This window comes from Monomorium pharaonis, chromosome 11, assembly GCF_013373865.1.
Source record: "Monomorium pharaonis isolate MP-MQ-018 chromosome 11, ASM1337386v2, whole genome shotgun sequence".
In the NCBI taxonomy this organism is placed as follows: Eukaryota; Metazoa; Arthropoda; class Insecta; order Hymenoptera; family Formicidae; genus Monomorium; species Monomorium pharaonis.
Window position 1 is genome coordinate 7,056,307 of NC_050477.1, and position 12,504 is coordinate 7,068,810.

A 12,504-nucleotide genomic window follows, 5' to 3' on the forward strand; every position below is an offset into this window, starting at 1 on the left:
TAAAAGGCACGGGAATACGCCCCTCGCGGTTAATACCGGCGGGACGGCTAGGCTGAACTTTCGATTTCGCGCCTCCCTCGCGTTTCCGAGATTTATGCAAATCTCAGAGGTGCGCGGAAGACGTATGGATGTTGGGAGAAAGAGAGGGAGAGAGAGAGAAAGAGACGAAGAACGAGAGTGTGCGAAAGAGCACAGGATGTGAAGAGTCCGCGTGGAAGTCCGTATATACGAGCGTTTGCGACGTATTTCTGGTTATAAATCAACAGGTTATGCTTGGAACCGGCACAGAGCGCGGGCCGACACTTCCGCCCGACAACGTTTAACATTCAACGTTCCTCTTCTTCACCCACTACTGAAACTCCAACACTCCGTGAGTGACTTAAATCGCGCTTGGGGCTGCGTGTAATCGCCCGGTCAAGACGAATGGTCTCCGACCGAGAAGTGCTGCTGCGGAGCACCGGCGAACATGTTGTTCTTTGTTATTTATCGAGACGCGTTTAATTATCATGCAAAGGTAGCTTCAAGCTCCATAAACTCGTTAAGTGCGCGTCACTAAAGCGTTCAAACGTAACATCACCTGATGAGAGTTTGCGAAAAAAAGGTGCCATGCCGCGTGAGAATTTTCTTGAAAAATATATTTAAAAATTATATTGTGCATAAAAAATAAGAAAAAAAGTCTTTAGAAGATTAATCTCGCATTAAACTGCTGCGATTATCCTTATATAATTTAAGATAGAAAAATTTAATTTTGTATAGAATTTTTTACTTTTATTGCCAAGAGTGTCAGATAAATTGCAAACTTTGAGTTAATAAAATCAGACAGATTAAAATATCGAGATTATTTAATAGAATAACCTTGCCGCCCCAGCGCTTGGGGCGATTGAATGAGAAAATAGGTTCACATTTTTCACGAGAAAAATACAATATTGTATTGTAAACCGATAAAATCGTCGTAATTTCGGTCGGTGAACCATCGTGAACTGTGGCCGGTCCTTTTTTTTTTTCAAAGTGGCACGCCCACGTCATAATGAAGTCACGAGCACGCTTTCACGATGTATTTACCTGGCTGTAAAGATACGTCCGCTTTTTTTTTCTTTCTTACGACTCGGAGAGACGGAGACCCGAGCGTATAAAGCCCCAGGTCTATGAGCGGCTGATAGACAACTCGATCCGGCACGACGTGAAAGAAAACGATCCCGGGCGAAGAGGTCAAAGGGTTTCAGTCGTGGCCGCGGCTCTACTCACGGAAATCCTCTTCTAAAAAAGTGTTAATAAAGTTACGCCAAGTAATACCAGATGTTGCGGCAACATCACGCGGCGACGATATCCCGCTTGTGTAAATTTTAATAATAACAGGACGATGAAGGAGGAGGCGCAGTGTTAAAGCTAGTGGCGCGCGAGATTAGAGGTGTAATCCCCATCCAGGCTCCCAGCATTGCCTGCACCAAACCATACCTTCTATACGTAAATACTCATTATCGATTAGTAGCGACGCGCGATGAAGTTTTATTTCTTCGCGATGCAAAACGAACCGAGATACAAAGTTCAGTACGCGAGAAGAGCGACGTACACATTTGAACAAAATGTAGGAAAAGGTCAACGTTTTGGTATTGGTGTACGCTAGACGGAAACATGAAAATTGATCATTCCAGCATGTGTCGTCGCGTACGACGTAACACGCAATATATTTGGTGAGAATAAATATCTGCGTACAGGAGAGATAAAGTATAAATTATGTAAATATGTAGTCAGGGTTGTTTTTTTAATTGAAGAACTAACAGCGAGCAAGCTTTAAATCCGCATATGAAAGAGAAGCCATGTTCTGCCAGCAAGGGAATGTCCTTGCGGGCTGCAAATTTACCCTGCATGTTTAGTCTTAGAAAAATCATTTTCATGCAGATTATACTTTTGTGTAATCCGCGTGCTTATGCGCGTGCATTCATGGCTGCTTGGCGATTAATCCGTTCAGCGTATTAACCACAACACTCCGACACGACTCGCTTGGTGCGTGCAACGGGGGTTGCATTGAGATTAAGGGCGGACTTCGTTAGCAAACGATTGTAAAGGCACACTGAGAATTATGATATAACACAAAATGAAGAAGATATAGAAGATCAGAGTTTTTTACTTGAAACAGTAAAAACTAGAGAGAAAGGAGAAGACACGAACTGTGCAAAAAGCTTTAGCTCAACAGGACGAAATTTACCGTTTGACGTTTTAAGTCGTTGTTTTTTTTTTTACCTTCGGCTGTTTATCAGAGATTGTCAGATTGTCTTCATAAAACGATATCTCAACTTTCGCCGCTCTGCCTCGCGCGAGCGAACGAACGAACGAGTCTCCCTTTTCCAGTCGACGTAATCTCGTCCCACGCCAATCTGACGTCCGTGCATTTGTAATTCATGGCGGTTCATTGAAAAAAAAAAAGTATTGTCAGACGTTATGCTAATACAAGCAAGGCATTATTCACGGCCGTATGTCTCTGACCACCTACCCGCGATCGGCGTAACTAAAATACGTTAGCGTGCAGCTTGCCTCTTCTAGCGTTTTCCTCTATTCTTTTATTCGTCTTGGGACTAGATTTTCTTTTCTTCCTTTCTCACTCTTTCCTTCTCCCTTGCAATCTAATTCGTTCGTCGATCGATATGCCCGGGCATCGATACATAAACGGTAATACATAGAACGTGAAATTGTATTCGAGTGACACAACATTAAATTAATGTTACATAGTAATCATTATATATTCCTTTCCGAACAATAAACATTACGTTTACATACAAAACCACGGTGTTAATCAACCTACACCAGTTTCTACATAATAACTTCAGAGAAAAATGAGAGATATATTGGTTAAGCCTTTGGAGGTATTAAAATTTGAAAAGCTTTCAATAAAGTCTAATAAACTTACCGAACGCTTAAGACAAGAGATTGCAAATATATACTCAAACATTCTAAGTGTCTAGAAATGGCCAGATTAAAATTGGAACATCTTTCAGATCCTTAAGTACAAAGAAGTTTAGTAACTTCGTAGGAAAGACAAGTAAATGTAAAAATTGAACGTATGCTGTTAGAAATAAAAAAATGAAAAACAATTTCAATTAGAAGAGGAAAAAACTTTACATTTTTATAATGAGTATGAGATTCCAGAAGCGGAAAAAGTTGATTCATTAGAGAAGCGAAAATCTATTTTCCAGAAGAAGTTACTTGCGATTCAGTTGAAGAAACAATATCAACTGACTATAAAAAACAAGTTGTGAAATACTGGAAAAGCGGTAAAATAAAACCAAGATCGCTTCAAAAAGTTAGGCAAAAATTTTAAAAAGTTATATCGATACGATAATTACAACGATGGGAAAACCAAATCATTCAAGGTGGTAGTAATGTGGAAAAATTAAAAAAATTTTTCTCTTTCTAACGTAACTTTAAGAGACAATCTTTCTAATAAAACATATTTTAAAAACGTAAAGTGCATGAAGCAACATTTTATCAAAATTATATAAGATAATAAGTTGTTTCCTTTTTCAACAATGTAAAAATTAAAAGAAATTGTAACAATCATTAACAATGTATATTTTTTTATGAACGCCAACTTCACTTGTATGACAGTTTATCTGTACATATAATCGAGTCCCGCAAGCGGATTTGTGACATCCTTAAAATTTTTTAAATTCGTTATTAATCGATTGTTTAAATAACATTGACATTCAAAAATAACTCAAAAAGATATAATTTTTGAACAAGTTGATACACAACCAGATGATATAAGTTGCGGAATTTATGCTGCAGCTTTTACCACAACTGTAGCCTTAGAAGATAATCCTTCTAATGAAAGATACTTTAAAAACGTGAAGTTTAGTAACTTCGTAGGAAAGACAAGTAAATGTAAAAATTGAACGTTGACTTAATAAGCGTTGTTAGGAAAAAAAATCGTATTAGAGAAGATGATGGCATATAATAAAGACGTGTGTGCGGAAAAAAAAACAAACTACTCTTGACTGCGTCACACCGTGCGTCGTCGTCCTCCACTGGAAAAGACCCGTGAAGGTAGAGAGAGATAACGCAACAAAATCAAACACGGCCACACACACAAATAAATGATGATGTCATTTTATTAAAAAAATTAACAAACTTATCAAACGACCCAGGTACAATATATTTCGTGCCCTGGCCGAGAATCGACAACGGAGAAAGACTTGATTTTAAAATGTAGCGGCTAGATATTACATATCTCGAAATTACGAGATTACTATCTTCCTCGGCCATTACGGAATAAAGTAAATAAATTTTTATTTCATCTTGCAATCAAAGCATAAGCGTGGAATATCGATACTTTAAGCATCCCGGACTCGGACGAGTCGACGTTCACATAATCGCGCGAAATTCGTGACGCTCGACCGCTCGGCGCGGCCTTGACGAGATTCTCGCGATGTCGGGTCGTCGACCTTCGCGTCCCACGCTTACGTCCGCGCGAGAGAGTGAGTCGTCTGGACCGACCATTGGTTCCTTCTCTTTCTTTCTGTCTGTGTCTTTCTATTTCTTTCCTTTTTCTTACTTTGTTGTCTGAATCTGATAAATATCGAATCACATGTCATATCGTGTCACGGCGGGACGCAAAGTGTATCTCTCCTTCGGAAATTATTTTTATTGAGTACAATATCTATAATCCTCGTAAATGCATTTAGCAATTTGTAAAAAAGCATACTGAAAGAATGAAAATATCATAGACATTAAGATTGACTGCTTATGAAGCCCTGGGTGAGAATATCCTTTAAAAAAGGGGGAAAGGGAGACGAGTTAGTAGGGCACTTCTCTCCCTCTCTATATATAATATAATTTGACAATAAATGACGAACATGATGCTCTTGATCCAGAATGTCCGACATACAAGAGGGCTATCAAAGAGGAGAAGAGGTGGATGGGAAGCCAAAAAGAAATAGCAACCACAGAAGGAAGAGGAACAAATACAAATGCGCAAAGTCTATTGGCGCATGAGGAGATGATGCAACATCAGATTTTGGTGAAGATAAATCCTACAATCATTATCAGAATATCCAGATTAATACCAGAGAAGACAGTGAGATAAATGTGCCAGGATACAGTGTAGTCCGATGTGATTTATACGCTTAGAAGATGTACATATCAGTTATACGACCATCATCAAAAGATTAACGCCACGCTGATCGTTAACATAGATTCAATCATCAAAGCGATAACAAAAATTTTACATCTATACAAGACTACTAGCAGCGCTAGTAAAATGAGCTTTTTCCAGCTCATAAAAAATTTCAAAAGTAAATATGCATCAAAAGAAGATTGTGTTGTCAGTTTGCAATTACTTGCAATGCAAACGCGTTCGTTAGCAATACGCGGTTGACTTGTAGCCGTCAGGCGTCAGTATACTTTGCATGTTGCGTTTCGCCGCGAAACCGAAGATGGCTAATAGAATGGCTGGTATGTTTATACGAGTATTGTTAGCGCCTAACCGTTGCACTTTGTTCGCTTTCGAAGGAATGCACACGCGTGAGCTCGTGCACTATTCTGACATTGCAACACAATGCGCAGTGTGTAATATCCCTCAGGGATCCTCGTGACCGGTTTGCCGGAAAGAATCGCAACTCTGTATATTTCCCTTATTACTTATAGCACAGCGTGACCTTGCGATCTTATAATATCAGGAATTGAGCGCTAGCCAAGAAAAACCATTAGAACTCATCAACGTGGATCATCGCGGTAATTACGTGGAATGTATTTTAAAAGTATTGCTAATTTCTTGAATCTAAAACTTCAATTGATCGATAAATCTTAAATTATAAACCATCAAGCATTAGTTGAAAGTTTTAGTAAAAATTTCCATTCAATTAACCACGTATCTAGTTATTACATACAAGTTATTACAGTTAACGTCATATGTATGGCCGGGCATTTTTGTCCGCGCGTGTACAATATCTATAAATATTTGTTTTTTAGTTATCAATTGTAATAAATTATAACCTTAACATGGGTTATTAACCTCATCTCTTTCTGCCCATTAGAGTAACTAGATTTACATCCTCTAATACTGGCTCTTGTAAGCCGATTTACAACCATATATTATTGTAATTGCGAAACGCATCATCTTTCGAAAGATGTTGCGAGAAGCACCTCTTTCGAAAGACACATAAGAATTCGCCGCGCTCACGGAAGTCCCAATCAACTTCCGTGAGCTTACAACATCACGCTCGGAAGCAGTTCCGTATCGCCCCAGAAATAAAGCCCTACGCACAATCGAACCGCAAGGCTACCGCGTTCCAATATCGAAACGCTTAGCCTCGCGGAAGCCACCAACGCCTGGCCCCAAAATTGCGCCAGAAACCATTGTATATAAGCACGACCATGCCGTGATCGAGCAGAGAGTAATTCAACAACGTCCGAGCTACGTCGCTTTACTACGAGTCGCTTATCGCGAGTGATACCTGATACCGTACGCGCAACAGCTGAGTGTAAGCCTGACCACAAGCAATAATAAAAGTTTATCAAACAAACAGAGAGTGTTTTCTCTTATTAATAACCAGGAGCCGAACCTTCACCCTTCAGGTCCTAACTCCTAAAGCAGAACGAATCCCAAACTACCTTCAGGAAGAACTCCCGTTCCGAGCAAACGCTCACAACACTCTGCTCTTGAGACCAATGATAGCGAATATATTTGACTTACAAAAAGAAACCAGAACGAAAAGAACAAAAACTCAAGTGAAATGAGTTATTCTCCTTGCACTACGTAAGTAGAATTATATTTTTGTTTAGTTAGCCTATAAATCGAGCCATTGACAATAATATTTCAATAAATCAGGATTTCCGTACAAAATCCAATGCAGAGTCGAATGCACCATATAAAGCTATCGACAATATAATAGGCGAAAAACGAGCAAAAACATCGCGATAGAGCCTTCTGATTGGCCAAGATGTAAAAAAAGAAGTTTGTTAATGATAGAATGAAATGAAATTATATGTCCTATAATAATTGGAAAAATATATCAAAAGTAAAAGTTAATCAAAACAAACAAGGCATTTTAAAGAAAAATGCATCTATTCCATTGCCAGAGTTTGTCGTGAAAAGAAATTTAACGGACAAGTCATCTTGATGTAGAAACATCTAAAGAAAATATTTTTTTTACACCGATTCTAATCAAGGGACATTACCTTTAATAAAAAGACGCGATACAATGAAAAAAAATTAAATGTAATAATGAAAAAACGCACCGATATGTCGGGAGAATCAAAGGAGACGATTCCTAAGCCCGCACCCAGAGCTCTTGAGGTACTATCATAATATTTATTGTACATATTGCCTCGACCATTTTTCATTTGACATAGACGGTTCACTTCCACTTTATTATTGCGAATGGTGTGCCATAAATGGACGACAATTTCTATATTATGTATGTTTCAAAAAACAATGTTAAGAACATGTTTTGCATATTCTTGAAAATTGAAATAAACTTAATCATTGTCATGCTCGTAGAATTTTTTTATTTTAATTTTTCAAAATTATCTTTAATAATATAATGAAAGATACAAAGCAAAAAGGAAGTAAGAAAATGATTTTTTCAGCACAAAAGCGAACGCGACCTATTTTGTATCTATTACTATACTTATATATTATTATACTTATAAATGCAAGCTTATGCCAAAAACAGGAGAAATTGTTTATGTTAATAAAAATTATGTTAATTTTTTAGAATTACTATTTTTGTTCATTTATTAGAAAGACCACCGAAAGATCCTGGGATTTTAGATTTATTAAAATTATTATAATAAGAGTCCAACTTATAATACTGAAAGTAGACAAAGTTTTAAAAACAATGTAAGTTCTAGAAAAAAAAAGCGTGACAAACCGATTGGACCAAAGTTTACATGTTTTGTCTTTCTTTGCAAGTTAAAAAATGCCGTGAAAAATTTTCATTTTATATCAATTCACTCTACCTTTCCGAGATATTGTTTACGGATTAATTTTTCTCTCTTTCTTCCTTTTTTACCAGTCGATCTTTCCGGGATGATCGTCCCAAGTGAACCGTGCAGATTCGTATGGCGAGTGAGGCGTATCATCAGTGCCTGTTCGGCGAACAGGCGGAGATGGTCTAACATTACTTCGCGTGGCCATAATACTGGAAGTAAGTTCGCGCCGGCGAAACCGGAAACGATTAGTCAGATTACGTGATCGGAGGCACCGTTGGCCGTACACCGGACTCGCAGCCGACCGGCCGGTCGCTCGCCGATCCGCGCTAAGTACGCGATCGCGTACACACGTACTCATCTCTCCTACTACTCATCGAACCTACTACCGGTAATCACACCGGTCGCGGTGGCCTCGCTCCCGTCCGCGTTGCAAAGCGGTGGTGGACTCGTTTGATCGCATTAAGTCCGCATTACCGCCGCTCGTCTCTTGTATCAACGACTCGGAAATGACTGCACTGACTCTTGGTTCTGTCGGATTACACGCAGCGACTATGCCAAGTTGTATGTGCATGCCATTGAGATCGCGATGTTGAACTAGAATAGGCGAGATAAATGTTTCATCTCTGTACGCCTGTCACAAATCTTTCTCATCTTTAATGCATTTTGTTCTACCAATACCGGTAAGTTTTTAAATGACATTTTAGGACTAAAACTTCAGACAAATTTTTCATTTCTCTTAAAAAACGAAAAATCCAAGGGGATGTACAACCAATTAATACAATCAAGAACACATATGAAGAAATTACGAACAATGCTTAATTGAAATAAGCCATTTGAATAATCGTTGCAAAAAACATTTAAAATAGATATTTGTTTTAATTAATTAATTCCATTAAATGTTTTTACAACCTGGAGTGCTACAATAGAATAGGTTTTTTTTAAATTGTAATTAAAAAGAATTATATTTCCAAAATTATGTTTTTAAATTAAAAAAAACTGTTGCGCGGGTCGAATTCGACGAAATGTAAATACGAAGATTCAAGTGTCGCGAGTACTAGTCAATGGACCATTGGACAGTGGATAGACAATGACTGATTATTGCTGTCGATGCCTTAAATGTGCGTCTGTTACTAATAGAGAAATCATCGTCGCGCACAGTCATCCTGGAAATTCTGATCATCTACCTGTTATATGGAGGGAAACGACACGCCGTGGACACAGGTCTAAATTCCTTTAATTTATGCGACCTACTTATTGATTTTCGACTTTAGCCATCTGAGTCGGAAATCCAGATAGATAATTTCATAAAGAAACTCCCCGATGTCGAAAATAACTATTGCAAAAGACCTGGTTGTTCGCGATGTCGAAACTCGGTCTCGAAATAGGTATATCGATGGTACGATAGGACTTCTTCGATAATATTAATTATAATTCAAATGTATCTTCTCAGAAATTTACGCAATTAATAAAAATAATAGATATTTTTTTAATTGTAATTAAAAAGAATTACATATCCAAAATTATGTTTTTAAATTAATTTCATTAAATGTTTATACAACCTGCTGAAGTGCTACAATAGAATAATGATATTTTTCTAAAATATTTCCTAAACAAGCGATATAAACTAAAATTACGACTTTTTGGCAATAAGCGACAGGAAGATAAATGTTACCCCTAAAGAAATGAATAATAGAAAAGAATAAAAAAGAGAACTGAAATGACTTTTAATGAAAGAGACTGTCAATAATTAAAGAACGCGTATATGGAATGCATATTTTAAATAGCGTAATTGTCTTGGAGAAAGAACATTGTAATTTATAAAGAAAAATCAGCACTGAGATAACCAAATACTATAAAAATATAAAAGAAAAAGTATCCTAATCCCCAAATTGCAATCAATGTATTTTCACTGATTTGCAATAGTATACTTATAACTGCGATAATTAATTAATATCCACTGACTTTCAATAATTTTTTATTTCAGAATTAGTATATAATTATCGAAAGATGTATTTAGTTCACTGATTGACAAATTATAAGTATACCTCTAAAATAAGTGTATTTTCACTATCAATTCAAGATAAGATTGATTAATAAAATTTTTACGTTTATGACAACTCGCACTCCGAATAAAAGTTTTGATCAGAATATAACCTTAATCTTTATTTATTCTGATTCGTCCTATGATCCGATTTACTTCGGTTTACCTTACTTATAGTTTATTAAACTCGAAAAAAGACACTTCTATGTATTTTAAGTTAAAACCTTTTTAAATAAAAGAAATTAATATTATCAAATATTATTAGATTTAGTATTACCAAATAACAAAATATTTGCGTTAATTTTTAAGATTTATTTGATTAAATTATCGATATCATATTCATTATTGCAAATGAATTATTGAATCATAGTTTGTAATGATGTATCAATGGATACTTCTTGAGCAGATTTTACGATACCAACGTCATTCAGCGGCCGTGACCGAGGTAATCACGGTAAAAGTCCGGTACTATTAACACGCCTCTTGCGAGACGACAGATTCTCTAATGACGGAAGCCACGAAGCAATGCTGCGTGCTATCGCCGGTCGGCGTGCCCCGCTACATCCGCTGCAGCAACATGCAGCGGGGCCCGTAATTACGGGATCATTTTCCTCGGTCAACAGCCTTGTAAATCATTCCGCGCAATACCCTATGGTGGACGTTCGCGTTCGCGGCAAAAGAAATCGTTGGCGTAGCAATTTTCTTGACGGTGGTTCGTAAATCCTGATCCTCGTCAACTCGTTTGCGTCCGCGATCGATACATCGTACTTTCGTCCCCCCTCCCCGTTTTCTTTTTCGAAAAGAGCACTATATCTTTCGCCCTCTTCGGTTGTGTGAAATAAACGCGAGTCGGCGGCTACTTAAGGCGCACATTCAACATACAGTATTGTAAATACCTTCTTCGTCGTCACCGGTATTCGCCGACACGTCCGATGTCTCGGAATGGGACAACGCAAGCTTCACATAGCCCCGATCTCGTTCTCTGGTGCTGTTTTCTCCGATCGGTGAAAGTTTTTCTTCCTGCGTTGAATCCCGCAACAAACCATTGCCGCCGACCAATTCGCATATTTCGGCATAGATCTCTTCCGATTTTGGCGGCGGGGTCGGGGGCAACGGCGTCAGGCTATCTCTCACCTTGGAATACGGTGGATCCATGTCCGGATTGCTGGTCTGCATCTCGAGGACACTTGTTGAGATTGAACGTTGCACTTGTTGCCTACACGATGCCTGCATCAGATTCGTTTCCGATTCCAGACTGGCGTATCTCTCTGGTGACCGCATGCCAATTTCCGGTCGCACGGCAAACGTGAAAGATGCCGATTTCTTCGCCGGGTTTCTGCTTTTACTACCCTGCGTTATCCTCGAAATTCTATCGAGGAAGCTGTGGTTATTACTAGCGCTGCGGGTGTTGCTTCGGTCGCGAATTGTCGTCTTCTTGATATGCTCTAAGCCCTCTTTCAAGCTTTGTAATATTGGCTTCGTCTCGGGCTTTGCTTTAATTTCCTTCAAATGCAGCTCTTTCAACTGACTATTGTTGGATGCCGGTTTTGGCGGGGCGACTCGAGGTTCAGTTGCCCTTTGATCTAAGGCTCTTCTATAAAGCAATACCAAAGCACATCGTTCTCGTTTCATCTTATCCTTTATTTTATACATAATGTAATAAATTACTTAAAAGACAATGGAAAAAAATTTTCAACCGCGTTAAGAATCAAATGCATCATATTTTTATTAGTCGTAGAGATTAATAATGTAAATGCTAGAAACAACTTAGATTAACTAGTTCTTTATAAAATATATATCTGGCGACTGCATTGAGAATTCCTTAATTTTATTTCTTTCCGAACAAATTAATTTTGTGTACAAAATCATATTTCATATATAATATTATCTATTAAAATTTTAATTTTGAAATCTGTGTTAAAAAATCCCGCACATGTTACATAATTGTAACACATAGTATAAACAATGTTTTTTTTAATGCTATTAAAACTCTTACCTGCAAGCCGAGAGTAATCGCTGCATTTTTGGCGAAGCGAGCAATCTTGCTTCCGAAGGGCATCCTAGTCGTGCCCTTTTCACCCGTGGTGCGGTTGGACCGGTCGCGACAAGCTCCAGAAGTTCCGGCACCGTGGTATTAGGTAAGGGTCTTTCGGGCATCAGCGGTACTGCGCACCCGAGGACTATTGGCCCTCTGGTCGCGTTCTCCAACTGCATCAGGCCGCTGTAATCTCGCGGCAACGGTATGGGTAAGGGTCCAGCGACTAGACGCACCTGAGATCCATACACGCGAATCGTATTGTTTTTGGTAATTAATTATAACACAGCATGTTAAGATAAAGTAAAAAGAACGAACGGTTAAAAAAAATCTTGGTAATTAATACTCTTATTTTTATAGTAATCTTCATATAGAAATAATAATTTTGTTAAAATTTAGATTTAAAAATAATTACGTTAAACGTTAAAAAAATTATATTCATTATTTAAGTTAAAATTGCTAAAATGTCAAAACATTGTGCAGCAATATTATCATGCTT

The 12,504-nt window shown here is 37.9% G+C and overlaps 1 protein-coding gene across 5 annotated transcripts in view; it reads right to left on the minus strand.

Moving 5' to 3' along the window:
- Nucleotides 1-12,504, minus strand: part of LOC105839276 — a 38,285-nt gene that overhangs the window by 12,446 nt on the left and 13,335 nt on the right. For 3 of the 5 annotated variants that reach the window (XM_036293617.1, XM_012685463.3, XM_036293619.1), the window contains 2 exons: nt 11,967-12,241; nt 10,867-11,564 (listed from right to left, as the gene is read on the minus strand). In XM_036293617.1, coding sequence (XP_036149510.1) covers nt 10,867-11,564; nt 11,967-12,241 — 973 coding nt within the window. Of the gene's footprint in view, nt 1-1,062; nt 11,565-11,966; nt 12,242-12,504 lie in introns of all 5 variants that reach the window. The other 2 variants (XM_036293618.1, XM_028191507.2) reach the window with 2 other exon arrangements.